The 19484-nt window shown below is 41.5% G+C and overlaps 2 protein-coding genes across 2 annotated transcripts in view; both read left to right on the top strand.

Moving 5' to 3' along the window:
• Positions 1-19484, top strand: part of ITFG1 (integrin alpha FG-GAP repeat containing 1) — a 136606-nt gene that overhangs the window by 81741 nt on the left and 35381 nt on the right. Inside the window, exon 11 of the mRNA XM_084756010.1 lies at positions 17882-18032. Within this exon, the coding sequence (XP_084612136.1) occupies positions 17882-18032 (151 nt within the window). The remainder of the gene's footprint in view (positions 1-17881; positions 18033-19484) is intronic.
• LOC311582951 (large ribosomal subunit protein uL11-like) lies at positions 15475-16094 on the top strand. Its single transcript, XM_084756296.1, has one exon. It carries the CDS (start codon positions 15563-15565, stop codon positions 16058-16060), a length of 498 nt encoding a protein of 165 aa, XP_084612422.1. The 5' UTR covers positions 15475-15562; the 3' UTR covers positions 16061-16094.

A 19484-nucleotide genomic window follows, 5' to 3' on the forward strand; every position in this document is an offset into this window, starting at 1 on the left:
TTTGCTGGTTGTTTGGCAAACTGATCATGGCAGCTATGTCATATGCCATGCTCGTGTTTCTACCTGTTCCAGTGTTATAAGAAGAAGAGCCTGCTTTTTATATTGTAGCCCAAGTTCTTAACTCTTTGTTGCAGGAATCATAAAAACGTATCTTACGGAACTGTTAAAATCACAGCTAAATCAGGAATGTTACCACTCCCTGAGTTCTCTACCTATGAGTCGCTCCTAGCTGCAGGCAGGCTTTTTGCCTGCTTGTTTGGGTTCCTATACTTACCATGCTTCTCCACCCCAATCTCTTCCAAACACCCCCACCCCCCCACACCACCCCCCACCCCCCCAGCATTAGGTAGCCTAGAATGAGGGTGAGAGGGGAAAGAGGATGGAGACCTCTTTTGACTACTTCCTGCTGATTAGGGGCTTTGGATTCCTTGGGGAAAGTCTGACCTTTGCTGTCAGAATGTTCAACTTCTTCTAATTTCTTTGCATGACCACTTGACAAACCACAATCACCACCAACCAGCCAACAACACCGACCTCTCCTCTCAGGGCCCTAGCATTTGTATATCCTCTGAAAAATTCCCAGAATCCCAAACACTTGCAGGAACTATCTGCAGCTGGCAAACCACGCCCCTCCTGGAGCACTAGACACATCCTAGTTAGCAGCTGTGGACATCTGAAGCCGCCCATATCCCTATTCACATAACATAACTGGGTTTTAAAGACACCAAAATTCGCACTCCACCTAATGATGACCTTGCTGACTGAGTTTCCCAATTTGTTCTACAATTATTTACACAGTTTCAAGATTCAGTAGTTTCTTGGATTAGCATTATAAACTGTGTCTTTCGTTCTTTTTTTAATATATGTTATCTTCCTGAGGAAGGAAGGCTAGAGGTACGGCTGAGCAGCTGGGAGCACTTGCTGTTCTCGCAGAGGACCTGGATTTGGTTCCAGAGACCACATGGTGGCTCATAACTGCCTGTAACTCTGATTCCAGGCACCCAGTGCTCTCTTCTGGCTTCCATGGTCACTAGGCATGTAATGCATATCCATATGTGCAGCCAGAAGTCTCATACACATGAAATAAAAATAAATGTCTTTAAGTAATGTTTATATGATTTTCTGGGTAAATTCTCAAGTAGCTACTTAAGAAAGTCTCCATTTTCTGAGCTCTTCCCAGTCTTAAAAATCACTTTATTTTTAACACTCTTGTCTTCTATTAGAAAATCTTGTGCTAATCTGAACTCTGGTGTAGATCATCTCCTGTCTTCTGAGTAAGATCCTGAACTGGTGCTTCACCCAAGGGTTGTCAGATACTGTTTTGGGTCCAATTATATCTCACAAAAATGTTGTTCTTTTAAAAAAAAAATAACTTCTGTTCATTTTTCTTTAAGTTCACATTAGAAAGAGCTTCTTGATGTATTCTGCTTTTTCCTGCCCCTACACTGACATTGTTTGCCTCTTTTCTTTTTTGCTGTGTTCTAGAAAAGTGTCTTTACTCAACTCAGTAACAATTTTGATTACAAAAATGACTAAGACAGAATGGGCTTTATTCTCTTGTATTTAGTGATTGTGTCAGCATCTTGCCTCCTCCCTCCCCACGTACCTGCCCTCTTATCTCCTCAGCCCTTTGTTTTTGTCTGTGCTCAGGATCAAACCTCCAAAACTCAGTCTGCTATTAAATTTCATTCCCACTTCATACATCACCTCTTGAAGTGCCCTTGCATTTGCTGCAGTGTATCACACTTGAACCTCATAAAATAGGGAGCATCTGGTATGCTTTTGTTTGTCTCAATGGGCCTGTGATGTTTAGTTTTAAATGCCAACTTCACAATCTGAAGTAATCTGAGAAGAGACTCTCAGCTGAGGAATTATCTAGGTCAAGTTGGCCTGTGGGCAAACCTGTGAAAGACTGGTTAGAAGGGCCCAGCCTGCTGGGCTGCGTCATTCCCTACCCAGAGGATCCCTGCCCGTGTGAGGACAGTTAGGTGGAAGCAAACAGGCAGCATGGACCTACCTATGCTGTGCGCCTCTCTCTGCTCCTGACTGTGATGTGATGTTAATAGTGGCTTGAGTTCCTGCTTAACTTCCCTAATGATGCACTATCACCAGGAATTGTGAGACAGATAAACCCTTTGTTTTACCTAAGTTGCCTTTTATTATGGGATTTTTATCACACCAACACAAATGAAAACAGAACAGGAGAAACCTTTTTTTTTAATGTTTTTTCATACAATACATTCTGATTACAGTTCCCCTCCCCCAACTCTTCCCAGATCCTCCCCACTTCCCCCACCACCCAAATATCTATCTATCTATCTCTCTCTCTCTCTCTCTCTCTCTCTCTCTCTCTCTCTCTCACATTAGGATACAACTAGGAATCTAAAATAATAATAATAATAATAGTAATAGTAATAATAGTAATAATAATAATAATACTTTTAAAAAACTGAATAGGGCAAAACAAACTGGGGGAAAAGAACACAAGAAACATGCAGATGTTCACACACACAAGAAGAAAATTAGGAACCATGAATATGAGCAAAAGATATGTAAAGCTAAAAGACAGAGGGGAAAAAAAGAAGGGAAGGAAAGAAAAATATGCCCAGACAAAGCCTTGTAAGACAAACAAGAGAAAAGAAAACCTCTAAAAATACCATTGAGTTCATTTTGTCTTAGCCATCTACCGCTGGGCATGGGACCTGTTCTTAAGTCTGGTTTGTACGCCCAGTGAGACTCCATTGGAGAAAACTAATTTTTCCCTTGTGAGCTGTTAGCAATTGGAGATGGCTTCTAGGTTAGGGATGGGGCTTGTGCGCACTCGGCCTCTCAGCACTGGGGCTCCATGCAGCCTAGACCTGGTGAGCGTGCTGCCACTGTTTCTGAGTTCATATGCGCTTCAGCCCTGCTGTGCCTGGAAGGCCCTTTTTCCTTGGTGCTCTCCATCCCCATGGCTCTTCCATTTTTTCAGGTCCAAACCTTTGAACAATTGTGCATTACTTGGTAAACAGTCACTGAAAGCAAACTATAGGAAATTTGATGATAATAGAAAGAACATAGATGTTGAAAGCCAACCACATTATTTGTGAAAAAGGGTAATGCCTCTCAGGCATAGTAGCCTCATGAGCACAACAGGGATACTATTTTGTACCTCATAAGACTGTAAGGCTCAAACCAAACAAGGTATCCTTGTAGATTACCCAGCAGTAGTCCATAAGCAGTCTAGTGAGTGGTGTGCTACCCAGCACATAGTCTCCAAAGCCATGGCAAAGTCCCCATCTAACACTCTGTAGGAACACTGCCTAGTCCAGAGACACACATGCCTTTTCTCCACCTAGTCAGTGCAGGAACCTGACACCCTGCTGGGACTCTGTAGAGCCATCCACGCTCCTGCACATGAGCTGGGGCCTGTGTTAGGACTGAATCCGTCACAATGCTCCCTCTACCTACCCTGCCTCCATGTCTTCTCAAAGACAGTGGTCCTGAGAGTTCAACCTAAGAAATGTGCCATCTCTCTAATCTTCCTCTCTGTTCTCCTGCCTTGGAAGCCAACCATGCAGAAGTCTTTCTCCCCGAGCACCATTCTAATGCATGGGACCACGCGTGCCATGATGCGCTTCCTTTTTTCCTCTAACCAGCAGCCAAGGGTCTAGAAAGACCTGAGACAAACCGAAATGTAAATGGAATCTGAGAGCAATCAGAAATAGCGTGGGCATGGTGGCACAGTGCTTTCTTTAATCTTAGTATTCAGGAGACAGAAAGCCAGGAGCTGAAGGCCGTCCTCAGCTACATAGCATAGCTGAGACCCTGTCTCAAAGGGAAAAAGAAACAAAGAAAAGAATGTATGGCTGTACTATAGAGGAAGAACGGCATTTACCAAGGCCCAGACGGATTGTCTCTGACAGAAGGTACGAACATAAAGAAAAGTAAAAGATATAGTATGTATGACACATCTGAAATTCAGCAAAACAGTTGCCATTGTTTTTCTGACTCTTGTAATGTGACAGTAATAATACTTGACCTTTTATGTCACTTTTAACTTTGGTTCTAAGTAAGCTCCTCTCACAATGACGGTTCTGGCTATTTTCATTAGTTTTGCTTCTCCAGGATAAAGATTTCACTGAACATTTTTTGAAATGTACATGTGATTCAAGAACCTTGTGTGTCCGTCTCCAGGTTTAAGACTACTTCCGTGAAATCACCTTTCCCATCAAGTGAGGAGTACTTTACTGAGGAAATTTTGTTTATTGATGAGATGTTAAAATCACTCTGTAGTTTGAGAAACAAAATTATCCTTCTATGAATTACATCAAGCACATGGTGTTTTCAAAGATGTGTATCAAAAATAGCACACTCATTCCTTTCTTGAGTCTCCAGAGAGCACAGAATTGCCGTGAGGCTGCCTCTGGGGAAGGCAAGCGTAGCTGACTTAGGAAGCGACCCGACAGATAGCTGAAGGATGCACCGAAATGCCTACTAGGGGGTTGGCTAATTTATGACACTATTATTATGGGAGCATTCTTCTATTTAAGCAGTGACTGCACTATACATTGCAATTGCAAATCGTATCAGAGTTTTTATCTGATTTAAAACAGTGCAAGGAAAGTATTTCCTAAGATACCTGTGTAATAACACTATCTGCTTAGGTAAGCTATATATATTCATAACTAGACATATGCTGTTCTCTATACTGTAATTTTAATACTTTTCTTCTAATTTATTAATCTTTATGTTTAATTGTCTCACATCTTATTAATATAAATACATACCATAAAATGTGTACATTAAAAATATATAATTTAATGGTCCCTGTTATAATTATAGTTCTGTACCCACCCTCCTATTTACTTTTAAGTCTTATCCATTAAAGAAAATCTCATTCCTTAAACTCTTACCTTCTAAATAGCAGGACCCGCTCCCCCAACTATACGTCTCATAGATTTTCCTGCTCTATATCTGTCTCTCTATTTGTCTATTTAAAGTAAATGGAATCATAAAATATGTGACCTTTTATTGTAGATCACTACCTAGAATAACATCCAATTATGTATTTGTTTCCTAATACCATTGTAGCAAGTTGCTAGGAATATAGCATCTTTTTTAAAGTGTGTATTTATTCTTTTACAATTCAGGAAATCAGAGTCTAGAGTGACTTTTACGGGGTGTTTTTCAGGAGGCTGTAAGCCCCGCAAACCCCCTGAGGTTGTCATTTCTTCACGTGCAGCCTTTTCATCTTCAGTACATAACATCTTGATAAGAGTCAGGGCTTCCAAAATACAAAAACCATGGGAAGGATAAAGAACATAACATTGTAAGGACTGACGCAACACTGTGAACATGCCATATCTCTATGATGTAGAGTCAGCAAGGTGGACATTCAAGAGAGCCAGGTCCAGAGGACAGTGACATTGTGAGCTCCAGTTAAAGCCACATAGGCTCTAGAACCCAGAAGGGTCAAAGTGTCAAGCCACATTTAAAGCCAAAAAGACTCAAGGAGGAAGAAACACCCCACTCCCATTTACATGGCCTTTTTGTCCCATTTGGCTCTTTGAAGTTGATCTAATGTATTTTCTTCATCCTACTGTGCCAGATGTTAATCTCATTGAGAGAAACTCACAGAGATCTACCCAGAGCAAAGTTTAACCAAGTGCCTGGGTACTCCATGACACTGTCACGTTGACCTGTAAATTAATCTTCAGTAACTCTGCTCCCTCCTAGCCCCTCTCACTCGTGTCTTCTGTCTCCCCCTCCTCCCAGTTTCTCCCCACCTCTCCCTACTTTACTTCATACGGATTCCTGTGGTCATCTGTGAGAGAATATTTTTTAGACTACTAGAACCACCCTCTGGCTTCACGAGAGCCTTGCGTGTCCTGACTGTAACATAAACCCCCTCTCCGAGTAGGGTGACATGCACCTCCGATCTTAGTATTTGGGACAGTGAGGTAAGAGAATTATGAGGTCAAGGGAGTGAGTGAGACCCTGTCTTAGTTACAGTTTCTGTTGCTGTAAAGAGACACCAGGCCCGTAACAACTCTTATAAAGAAAACAGTTCATTGGGGCTGGCCCACATTCAGAGGGTTAGTCCATTATCATCATGGGGGGAAGCATGGCGGTGTGCAGGCAGATGCAGTGCTGGAGAAGGAGCCAAGGGTTCTCCATCTGGATTAGCAAGCAGCAGGAAGAGAGAGAGCCACTGGGCCTGGCTTGAGGTTCTGTAACCTGAAAGCCCACCCACAGTGATGCACTTCCTCCAACAAGACCACACTTCCTAATAGTGCCATTCCCTGTGAGCCTATAGGGCCATTTTCATTCAAACCACCAAATTCCCCCAAATTATCAATTCATTTCATTAGCTGAAATCACATCATCCAAATAGTACCAGCTGAAAAAAAAATGACAAATCTCATTCATTCATCTACAGTATATATGTATAGGGGTCAGATTATAACAAAAGTTTCAACAGTTATACCAAAAAGTACACACTTCATCTGCGGACCTCCTGTACTGTAGCAAGACGAATTGGTGTTGTTTCACAGCCCTGAGCTTGTCCACTAGTGTCACAATCCACAGACGGAGGCTTAGGGTGTGTAGCCTTGGAATTCGTATATCCCTGGAGGTGGACTTTAGGAGGGAAAGCTTTGCATCACTTCCTGTGTGTCTCCCCCCCCCCCCTCTCTCTCTCTCTCTCTCTCTTTCTCTCTCGTTTTTTTTTTTTTCAAGACAGGGTCTCTCTGTGTAGCCCTGGCTGTCCTGGACTCACTTTGTAGACCAGGCTGGCCTCAAACTCAGAAATCTGCCTCCCAAGTACCCTTTGTTTGATATAATGTGTATTTCATTTGTCCTGTTTTAAGCTATTAAATTGCATCTGTGTTGTAGTGCCTTCTGCTTGCTTTGGGTAGTGTCTTAGTCACTGTTCAGCTCCTGGGACGAGACACCATGACCACAGCAGCTCTTACAAAAGACAGCATTTAGTTGGGCATATTAGAAAACACTGGATTAAAGCCAGATCCAAAACCAGCTGAGCAAACCCCAAACTCTGCATCTCCGTGTCTAATGCTAAAGCAGTCACTCTTCAGATCCCCAACTCCTTTCAGCTTTGTTGAGTGCAACACACTTCTCTCTTTTGGGCTGGTTCCACACTCAGTCAGCAACCTCCTCAGGAGGTCTCCCATTACTCCGGCATCCAGCGTCTTGGAGTCTCTAACACAATCTAGGCTTTACCGTCACAGCCTCACACAGCAACCTCTCTGGGCTGCCACTCGGGGATCGCCCCGATGCGTGCCTGGCCTCAGCAGCTTTCCTCTGCTGTAGAGGAAGATTCCACAATCGCTTCCTTGTATCCTTGATGTTAAAGCCAGAACAACGTGGCCAAGCTACCAATAGAGTCAGTATTAGGCTGTCTTGAAATCTCTACCAATGCCATTAATCCAGAACACTTCAATTAGCCTCAGGCAGATTGTTTGGACAAGGACAGAAAACAGCCACATACTTCGCCAAATATCTGTAGGACACTTACTAATCTTCCTCCCTGAAACCTCTTGAGCCGGGCCACAGTTCAAATTGCCCTCAGCGCTGTCGTCCATGCCCCAATAGAATGCCCCATTAAGCCCCAGAAGCACTCAGCTACTTTCCGAATCCAAGTCCACGTTCTCCAGCCAGCAGCATGGTCAGCGCTGTCACAGCAGTATCCCACGTGTGTGTGAACTTCTGTCTTAGTGTTCTGTTGCACTGAAGAAACAGGGTTGTGGCTACTCTTACAAGCGAAAGCATTTAGTGGGGCCTCGGTAGTGGGGTCCATAGCAGCACAGAAGCAGACTCAGTGCTGGAGAAGTAGCGGAGATGCACACCTGGATATACATCCACAGGCAGCAGCAGGAGGAGAGAAAGCCTGGCTTGGGGTCTTGAAATCTCCAAGCCCACCCCCAGTGCACACTTCCTCCAACAAGGACACACTTCCTAACGTGTTTCAGTAGTGCTTACTCCCTAGTGACTAAGTATGCAAACATATGAGACAGTCCGGGGCCATTCTTACTCAAAACACCATAGGTCGTCAATGTATAGACAGTGATGAGCGTTAAATAAGATACCGAGTGTAAGCTCTTTGCAGTTGGGTCTGGTCACAATGTCAATGCTGAGGGATATTAGCACTTACTTTGATAAATTATACAAGTATGTGGCGAAATGAATAATGGCTTCCCAGCGACTTCCCTGTAATGTTCCTTCAGACTTAGAAAACATGTAACCTCTATGATAAATGCCACTTATTAGAAGTGATGATGTCAATTGGGGTGGCGTGGGGGAGCCTCGTTTTATGTTTCTTATTTGGGCTAAATGTAGCAGGTTCCTCAGAAGAAAGAAGCTTGATGGTGGGAAGGCAGAACAATGGGAAAAGGTTATCTGACTTGTGGCCATATGCTTAAAAAGAAAACAGAGCAGCTTGTAGAAACTAAAAGAGGAGAGGAATAAGTTCTTACAGGCATCACTTATTATCATGTTTATATCCCTCCAATTTCCCTTTCTTACCTTAGTGCTCCAGCTAGTGCTTCAGGCACAGTATTCAAAAGGAATGGGGATGCTTCAAGCTTTTCTCCATTGAGGATGTTATTAGCTGTGTGTTTCTCACGTATGGCTTTTATTATATTGAGGCATCTTCTCTCTAGTCCTGCATTTTCTAGGGCTCTTATCATGAAAGTATGTTGGGTGTTTTTTTGTTTTGCTTTTGTCAGAGGCTTTTCTGTATCTACTGAGGTCACCATGCTGCTTGTCTTTATATTCACTTATGTGCTTTATTGCATTTATTGGCTTGCATATGTTAAACCTCTCTGCATCAGGGATACAAGCAGATTGGCTATGGTGGATAATATTTTTGATATATGTCTATATTCAGTTTGCAGGTGTTTTATTGAGCATTTTTTAATCTATGTTCATCAGGGAAATTGGCCTGTTGTTTTCTTTTTATTGTTGTCTTTACCTTGTTTTGGTATTAAAGCAATACTCCTTCTATGGAGTTTGTGGTTGTTCCTTCTGTTTCTTGGTGGTGGTGGTGGTGGTGGTGGTGGTGTTAGGAAGGATTGGCTGAAGATCTTTGGTAGAATTCTACTGTGAATCCATCTAAGCCTGCAAGTTGAAAGGGTTTTTTATCATTTCAATCTCATTTGTTGTGTGACTATTTGGGCTATTCATCTTTTATTTGTTTAATTTTGGTGATTTGGCTGAACCTAGACATTTGTCTGTTTCTTTTATGATTCCTAAATTAATGGAGTACACTTTTTCTCTAGTTTGTTGTGAAGTTTTCCCTGTTCATTGCCAATTTTGTTCATTTAAATCTTTAATTACTCTTCCTTTGCTTTAGTTGGTCCAGAGATCTGTAAGCCTTGTTTATCTTCTCAGTGAACCAGGACTTGCATTTGTTGTTCATCGTATTGGTTTCTTTGTTTCTATTTCATTTGTTTTGGTTTTTACAGTTGTTTGAGTTCTATTCATTAAATCATTTGTTTGTGCCCTTTCTAACAGCTTTCAGTGCATCCCAGAGTTTTTATTGTGCTGGATTTTCATTTTCATGTAGTTCAGGAATTTTTTATTTCTATTATTTCTATCTTGATTTCTTTGATCCATTCATTATTCAGTAACATGTTATTCAATCCACATGAATTTGTACATTTGATTTGTATATTTGTACATTGATTTATGTGCTGTTGTTTTTAAGTTTTATTGCATAGTGAACAGATAGGACACACTGAGTCAATTCAGTCTCTCTGACTATGTAAAGATTTGTTTTGTGTCCCAGAGTGGGGTCTGTTTTAGTGAAGCTTCCAGGTGTGACTTAGGCAGGTGTGTATTCTTTGGTGTTTGGTGAAATGTTCTATTGATATCTATCAAGTCCATTTGCTGAATGATGTCATGTAATTCTAGTATTTTTCTGCTTTGAGTTTCTTTGGTTGGTTGGTTGTTGGTTGGTTGGTTTTGCTGGGGTAGCGGTGGGAGGGATTTGGAGGGAATGGGAGAGTGAGGGATTTCTTTGGTGTTTTTTTGTTGTTGTTGTTGTTGTTTTTCCCAGATGACCTGAGTATTGCAGAATGTGGGGTGTGTAAATCACCTTCTATTATTGGGTTAATAATCTGTCTTTAATTCCAGTAGTACATTTTTAATGAAATTTGGCACCCCTGCATTTGGTGACTGTATACTTAGGACAATAATGTCCTTTCAGTCCCATTGATTAGAATGAAGTATATTCCTTTTCTGTTCACATTAGTTTTAGTTTAAGTCTGTTGTTTTGTCAGAGATTAAAATAGTGACACCTGCTTGCTTCTTGATCCCATTTGATGGAAGTACTCTTGTCCATCCTTTCACTCTAAGCCAGTGCCTATCTTTAAAGCAAGATGAGGTTCTTGTAGACAACGGCTAGCCTGTTTCTTGTGATGGAGAAGTTGAGGTGGCTCCTGACTGAAGGTATTAGTGGAAATGTCCTGACTGCAGTCATTGTGCTGTTGACCTTTGCTGCTCATTGTGTTCTCAGGGCTTCGTCGTGTTGTAGTCATTGTGGCTTCGTGTTTCTTCCCAGTCTCTTGGCTATGCTCGTTCCCCTTCTCAGCAGCCTGAAACGCTGCTTCCTGTGTTTTCTTTAGTTTGGGTTTGTTGAATATAAAGTTTTTAGGCTGTTAATATTGTGGAAAGTTTTTTTCTCCTTCGACAATAGCTGTGATTCTCCTATGGGTCACAGGGGTCACCTAAGACCATCCTACATATCAAACATTTACATTACGATGAATAAAGTAGCAAAATTACAATTATGTTGGGAGTCATCACAGCATGAGGAAACGTATTAAAGAGTCGCAGCATCACGAAGGGTGAGAGCCACCGAACTATAGCATACAGTCTTTGCTGGGTGTACTAGTTTAGGCTGACTCTCATACTCTTTTCAAACTTGGAATGCATTATTCCAGCATCGTCTGGCTTTCAAAGTTTCCATTGAGAAGTCAGCTGTTATTCTAAGTAATTTTACTTTATATGTGACTTGTGTTTTTTCCCTTGAAGATTTCAATACACTTTCTTCATTACGTGTGCCTACTGCTTTAAGTATGATATGCTGTGGGGCTTCTTTTCTTTTCTGATTTATTTGGTGCTCTGTGTGCTGCTTATATATGTATGGGTGTGTCTTTCCTTAGTTTGGTGAAGTTGTCTTCTAAGACCTCGTTGAAGATCGGGTCTGTGCCTTTGACCTGGGATTCTTCTCCCTTACCAATGTCTGTCCTTTACAGTGTGTTTCTAGGTCTTTGTACCCCTTGCTTGTTTTGTCTAGCTCCTCTATACTTTTTGTCAAGCCTTCATATTCTGTCTTCTGCTTGATTGGTTTTGCTTGTAAGGCTTTCCTTTGAGTTGTCCAGTTGGGCTATTGCTTATCTTTATTGGATTCTGTTCCTAAGTTCTGGTTGTCTTCACCATTGCCGTCAGCTTTATGTTTGTGTTATCTTGGGCATCACTGGGGCATTTATTCTCCCTAAGCCCTCTCTCTGTAATTTCATTGAGCTGTTTGTGTCTTCTTTAAACTCCTTTAACTTTTTGATGAAGTTTATGATTCTTCTTTTAAATTCTTTGTTGCAGGGCTCATCAAGCTATCTCATCAGCAGGTATTTTAAGGACTGGTGGATTTGGGGGAGGAGATACTGTCTTGTTCTTTCGTATTGTCTATTTTTGCAATGAGATCTGGACTTACAGACGTCTTTTGTTAGTTGTGTGTCTGATTTACACAGAGTAGGTTGAGGCAGAGTAGTTTATATGCCTGTCAAGTTCGACCTGGAAGTTGGATGTGACTTCGGCAAAATAAAGTCTGATAGACACAAGGAACTGGGATGGTGTACAGGTTATGTGTCTTAGTTCAAGTCTGGAGTATGGGATGTAGATCTTGCTAATTCTAGAAGATGGATGTGGCAATGGAGGGGCCTGTGGGTTGAGGGTAGGGATGGAGAGTCCTGGTGGAAGCTTGGCGGTTGGTAGAGACACATGCAGAGGTGGCCAGGCTGTGCTGGGGCACTGCATGGGAGTCTGAAGCTAGATCTTGGAGACTGGGAAAGGTGCCTGGAGGGACATGCCGGTCTGCCAGGCACCATTTGTAATCTACATGGAAAATACAGTCTAAGTCTTTCCAGGAAGTCCTTCCGACAGTAGACCACCATTTTATTTCTATTTCTTGTCTGCCTCTTGATGCTTGGGTTGAAGGTCTGGCATCCAGTTTTCCCTAGTTTCTTCCCTACTCTTACCACGGAACAAGCTGGTCCATCTGCCCTCAGAGGGAAGTTTCCATGAAGGAGTGTAATAAGCATATGAACATTAATCTTTTTATGTCTATTAGAAGATGTGGGAACAGCATATCATATTTGGATAGTAGCAATTATATGTTCAGTGTTAGATATGATGTAAACAGTTGCCAAAGCATGTTCAGTTAACCTTCCCCAGATACCTTATAATGCCCAAAGAACCCAATTAGAATCCTTTTATAACCAGAGAGAAACTAAAAGTCCAATTATATCTTTCTTGAACAGAGATGCAAAATTGCCCAACAGAGTATCAACATGTTGCATTTACCTGACTGTCCGGCACTAATATAATAATTATAATAACTTTATAATAGATCAGTCCTACTTCAAGACTGACTACCCTCAGTTAGTGTCAGACTCTACATTCGTCAAGTTCAGTTCTCCAAGACTGCTCTCACTTCAGACTGCTGTCACCGGTTACAAGTAGTAAACCAAGTGACAAGCTACATTAAAGCAGGTGAGAATGTCTCCGAGAGACTTTATCTAATGAATTTTGAATGTCCCTCCTTCACAGGTGTTCATGTAACAACTCAGAAGTTGTTTGAACCTAGTCACGTGGTTTTTTAGAGCTGCTTCGTTACATAGGCATAATTGATTACATGACATTTGTTAGAAACAGGACCCCAGCTCCCACTGCTCTACATTTCTTGCAGATTACAGAGCATTTCCAAAAGTTCCCACCCTCTAATGTAAGCTTGGATGTCCTGATAGCTAGCTACCACTCTCAAGCTGTGTAAGGCTTGGCCTCATTAAAAAAAAACTCGGGTGTGATTAAAAGAGGTGGTGGTGCTGGTTGTTGATGATGATGATGATGATGTTTGGGTTTTTTGTTGTTTTGTTGTTTTTGTTTGTTTGATTATTTGTTTGATGTTTGGTTTTTTGAGACGGGGTTTCTCTGTGTAGCCTTGGCCATCCTAGAACTAGCTGATCTCGAACTCATAGTGATCCACCTGCCTCTGTCTCTCAAGTGCTAGGATTAAAGGCATGCACCACCACCACTTGGCCAAAAGAGGGTTTTTTGTTTGTTTGTTTGTTTGTTTTTGAAAGCTTTTTTTAATATTTAGTTTTATTTTGTGTATAACTGTTTGCCTTGGTGTTTTTATTTCCACCACATGCATGCATTGCACGTGGAAGCCAAAAGAAGGCATCAGATCCTCTGGAACTGGAATTACAGGCAGTTGTGAAGCACCCGATAGACAATGGAAACCAAACACAGGTTCTCTGAAAAGCACCAAGTGCTCTTAATCACTGAACCAGCTCTCCAGCCTCTCCTTTTTTAAAAATTTTATTTAGCTTATGAACTAGCAAGTTTTTAAACATTTATTCTATTTATTTCATTATTCGTGTGTGTGTGTGTGTGTGTGTGTGTGTGTGTGTGTGTGTGTGTATGCCAGTGGAGGCCAGAAGAGAATGTCAGATCCCCCAGGTTCCTATTTTAGTATACTTAATGTACTTAAGTATATTTAAGTACTGTCACATATGAACTAGATATATCATAATGGCTTACAGCACCACAGATGGGGGCCTCAAGTATGATAAACATGCACTCTTACTGATACACCTCTACCCCTACAGTATTTATTAAATGCTTTCTAATATAAATCATGGAAATTTTGTTCTCATAAATAAAAAATAAGTAGAAATCCCCCACAGTATTGTCACTGAGAACTGATCACTGTTTCTGTTTGGCACACAGGGGAATTACAATCAGAGTTTATAATTAATCTGAAGAACCAAAATTACCTTTAAAAAAATCTGTCCAGTCCTTTTCAAGTTGAAATACACTGGTGTGTCTGTGTAACTGCCCCCCTTTTGACATGCAGTAGAGAAGAGTAGGAAAGCAAAGCATCTATCCTCTGACATTAATAACTGCAAATGATATACTGAGCTCTTACAATGCACCAAGCAATATATATATATTAGTCAGATTCAGATGTGAAGTAACTCCAATACTTGCAGGATTTTCATCTCACTAATTTGAAAACCTTTGCTTGCATAAGATGTAACTTTTATTCAAATATACTATAGTCTGTATAGCTATACTTTATAAATACCTGCTGTTATATGATTATATCCTATCGTTTTCATTTAGGCCCATAATTGACACATTAAAGTCAGTAGAAGTAGTTTGTACTACAGAATTGGCAGGTGCAGAAGTGTTAAAACAAGAGGACAGACCAGCATCTTCACATTCTGGGAGCACGTATTATTGATCTGCATCCTCTCAGGACTCTGTAGACCGTGTCAGCTAAAGATTCAAAAATAAAAGTTCATACATGATCAGAAACAATAAAATGTTTAAAAATATAAATCCAAGCAGAAAAACTCTTCCTTTTCTCCCCATATGTGACTCCAAGTAGAAGATGAAGGTAGGGACACCAGTTGCTGTTTTCCCCACAGGGAGTTTGAAATACCGTTGTGAACAGTGACTGGTACACTCAGACAAATTTTGAGTATATGTAGATCATAGCTTGTGTGTGTGTGTGTGTGTGTGTGTGTGTGTGTGTGTGTCGGGGGGGGTGCGTACGTGTTGTATCTGTCTTGTATAGAAGTTGCTATGTGTAAACAAGTCTAGACCATAAAACTAGCCAGGTGTCCACAAGGGAAAGCGTGCCCACAAAGTAGAGCGGGACAGAGGGACAATACGTGGCATAAGGGGAAAGGTGGCATTTGGCAGGAGACGAGGGAGAGGATGAGGGCGGATGTGAATGTTTGAAAATGCCATAATAATTTACAATTTTTAAAAGAAAAAAAAAGCTTAAGGAGGAATCATGGTGCTGCCTGGAAAGCCGTACCATTGAAAGCCTTGCTTTTTCACAGAACATACATCAATACATCCTTTTTCACACAATAGTTGTGTATCTCTGCATTTCAACAACTTTCTTGTTGACATGAACTTACTGATAGAGAGGTGACATATGGCTGTTGTGTGCTATTGCTTGACAGTTTGTGTTTTGTTTTGTTTCTTCAATTCGTTTCTGAGTGGTAGTGAAATGTAACTTGGCTGTGGTTCACCTGAGTGACCATAGTCAGTTATCTATATGTTCTGTCTTCTGCCTTAATAAGGGGTTAATAAGGGATTCTGTACATTCCTGGGTTAATCTTATTTTAGTACATTTTCATTAGTATGCCAGCCCCTTAAGACATACATAATCCTTTTCGGCTTTCGGCTCGGAGGAGGCTACGGTGCAACTTTCTTCGGTCGTCCCGGATCCGGGTTCATCCGACACCAGCCACCTCCACCCACCATGCCGCCCAAGTTTGACCGCAACGAGATCAAAGTCGTGTATCTGAGATGCACCGGAGGCGAGGTCGGCGCCACATGCGCCTTGGCCCCCAAGATCGGTCCTTTGGGTCTGTCTCCAAAAAAGGTCGGTGATGACATTGCCAAGGCTACCGGTGACTGGAAAGGTCTGATAATTACAGTGAAACTGACCATTCAGAACAGACAGGCCCAGATTGAGGTGGTGCCCTCTGCCTCTGCCCTGATCATCAAAGCCCTCAAGGAGCCACCGAGAGACAGGAAGAAGCAGAAGAACATTAAACACAGTGGAAACATCACTTTTGATGAGATTGTTAACCTTGCCAGGCAAATGTGGCACCGGTCCTTAGCCAGAGAGCTTTCTGGAACTATTAAGGAGATCCTGGGCACTGCACAGTCTGTGGGCTGCAATGTGGATGGCCGCCACCCTCATGACATCATAGATGACATCAACAGCGGTGCTGTGGAATGCCCAGCTAGTTAAGAAGCAACAAGAAAATATTTCAATAAAAGACTATCTGATGGCCAAAAAAAAAAAAAGACATACATAATTAACTTAACTTGGCATGTCTTGAGGCTTTTCCCAAGAATATAATATTAAATCTTAAATTTGGTTAGGTGTTTATATTCTTTTATTAATTTTTAAAGATACCATATGAAGTAATGGGCTTTCTTACAGCATTTTCACACAAATCTTGTTCTCACTGTTTTCTTAACTTACTCTACCCAGCATCATGTGTCCCCTCTTTTCCCACCCTCCTTGGTTTTTGAGACAGGGTTTCTCTGTGTGGCCTTGGCTGTCCTGGACTCACATGTAGACCAGGCTGGCATAGAATGCAGAGATCCACCTGCCTTTGCCTCCCAATGCTGGGATTAAAGGTATGGACCACCACTGGGATGTGTTCCCCTCTTAATTAGTGGTCCAATTCCTTTCCCTAATAATCCCTTAAAGGGATGACAGCAGGAGACTTGGTCAGGCAGTCAGTGTAGTGTATATGAAAGGTCGCCATCTTGGTTCCTAGGTCCAGACAATAAAGACAGTAACTGTAGTTTGGTTGATGCTTGGACCTGCCATCGGACCCTCTTGTCTACTGTGAGGCAGAGTGGAAGCACAGCCGCTCCATCAGTTGACACAGCTGCATCTCTCCAGCAGGGGGATAATGGTGGCTTTTCAGAGCAGAAAGACAGACATAGACCTGGATGGGCCTCCTTGTTCTGCTTACTTCCTCCTGTCCAAAACCACCTGAGAGATCCACAGCTGGAACAGTGGCCGCCCCACAGCAGCAAAGTGGAGAGCATTGGGAAGGTGGGAGGATCGGGCCAGCTCTCAGACTGAATGATGAAATTCAAATCTCTAATAAGTAACAATTTACCAATACAGTCTTCCATCTTGTTGGTCGCGGGGTTTTTTTGTTCATGGACATTTTATGCTAAATTTTAATTATTAACCTATTTTTCACTTTGTAGTTCAGCTTTCCTATAAATAAGCCAAGTCTTAGTTTCTTTAAGCCATCTAATGCTCAGGGCCTAAGCACTTTACATCCACACCAGTGTTGAGTTTGTTAAAGTCTGACATCTTTCTTTTTTTTACTTTCTTTTTCTACTATGAGTTTAATTTAAACAGTTTTCAAGATTTAAATTTGTACTTTAGTACATGTCTTAGATATTTTTAGAACACCTTTAAAATTTGTCTTCAGTACTACATCTCACTGATAGTTCTAGAACTTTTCAATAGTGTATTCTGGCTTCTTCCAGCTTTGCACTATTTCATCATGTATTTTTATTTGCTGACTTGTTGACACTATCCTTGCAATTGTTTTTATTATTATTAATCCTTAGAGGATCACAGGTGAGTGAGCGTGACTAAACTGGAGCCTGGGTGACCCAAATGCAGCTCCAGCACCAAGTAGCCACCCACCATGAGTAATGACTCACATAAATGTGTCACTGGAGCCCCCTGCCGACAGCTCTGTTGATTATGGGGTCTCCTCTCCCTAGCAACTTCCCCTTTTATAACCCTCAGGAAGCCGCTGAGCTTTGTAAGTTGCATTTACTAGAGTCTTATGCGCCTCCTTCAAGAAAGAATGCTTCAGTGCTGTGAGGGTAGCTGCATGTCTGGAGTGTTTCTGCAGTAACTTAAATGAGGGCAGAGTACAGTGGAGGCATGGAGGCAGGGTGGATGGAGAAACTCCACATGACAGGGCCCAGCAAGCCCGGCTGTTACATAGACTGTCTAAAGCCACAGCGCAGCTGCTGCCTCATGGCACTGACTTTAACTGATGAGTACCTCTTGTCTGTCACACAGCAATCAGCAAGCCTTTTTACTGGAGAATGTCCCGTGCAATAACGTGAGCTGTGAGGAAGTCCATCGGATGTTTAAAGTCTACTGGGACCTAACAGGCCTGAATCTAATCAAAGACGCCATGGTTGCCACCTTTTTTGATATTTATGAAGATGTGAGTCCAGAACTGTCCTATATTTTGGAATTTGATTTCTATTTATGTTCTCTCACTGTAGCTTTTTTTTTTTCACCAGAAAGTGGAAAGAGAATGAAAGTAGCTGAATTCATTAGAGAAAACCTATTGATTGCACATATGGGCAGGGGCTGGCTAATGATAGTATTAGTTATCATTATACTTGAATATGAAACCGTTGTCTCCAGTTGTGCTTATTGGGAAGAAACTGCTACCGAATTGTACTTTAAGACTAGCAGATCTACATGCTCAGCAGCTGGCCAAAAGCAGAACCAACAGGTACCTGCGCAGAATGGCAGAAAAGCGCCTGCGCTCACCCTGTAAACTGGGACAAGGTGGCTTCTCAGCTCCATCACTGGCAGGGAGGTGACCTGGTGGGAGGCTTTGTAGGTCCCTGGCATCTACCTTTCTGAAAAGAAAACTAGTTTCCTATTTAGAAGAAAGAAAAACTTCTAGAGAATTTAAAGTTAATTTATCCACATATATCCTTGCAGAATAGTTTACTGTACAAAGTAAAAGCCCATCAAGGTATTTATGTCTTCATTGCCTTTTCATTTTGTTCTTTTATTTCACTTTGGGTGTAAAAGGCTTATACTCAATGATGAGTTATTGATACCCGCATTTCCTTCTGCCAAATCTCATTTCATTTTATTTTTCATTAGCAATTTTCAAGCATAAATGTAATTGGTAGAAATATTACAAGTGGAAAAAGTGGACAAAATTGCCTACAAATCGATTTTTAATTTCTGTACATCAAAAAAACATTATAAATGAAATTTTAAATTATTTTTAAATATGGGAAATAGAAATGCTACAAATAAGTGGAATAATTCATATCCTTAATGTAAAAGTATTCATAGAAACTATTGCACCAGTTTCTATGAATAATAGAAAAATAGAATATAGTCAGTTTACAGGGGGAAATGTTGCGAACATTTATAAACTGAAAAATGAGTAGCTTCATGAGATGTAGAAGGGTGTCAGCTTTAAGTCAACCTATGCTTTTTCATCAATAAAGTGAACTGAATTTCTGCTTTATAAAGGGGAAGGAAAGGTGGAGCCGGTGCCCCAAGGGCCTCCAGAAGGTAAATTGACTGCACGGAGCAGTGAGCTGCCTCGGCCTGTAAGAAGTGTGTGCTGCAAAAGCCTGGAAACTTGAAAGAATCCATTCCTGAAAGTTGTCCTTGACTTCCAAATTATACCCCCATTCCCCACACCCCCACAATTCCCACACACACTATAATGAATCTAAAAATGAAATTTTAGGGCTGGCTGGGTGACACATGTCTTCAACCCCAGTACTCTTAAAGCAAAGGCTGGTGGATCTTTGTGAGTCTGAGGCCAACCTGGCCTGTAAACTTGGCTAGCCAAGGCTATATAGTGAGACCCTGTCTCAAAAAATAAAAATAAAAAAGTCACAGTGCATATACATAT

Source organism: Acomys minous, assembly GCF_964271855.1.
Source record: "Acomys minous genome assembly, chromosome: 14".
Taxonomy (NCBI): domain Eukaryota; kingdom Metazoa; phylum Chordata; class Mammalia; order Rodentia; family Muridae; genus Acomys; species Acomys minous.

Excerpts from the sequence above, each read along its gene's own strand:
- LOC311582951 (XM_084756296.1), top strand. The coding sequence starts at position 15,563 with ATGCCGCCCAAGTTTGACCGCAACGAGATCAAAGTCGTGTATCTGAGA.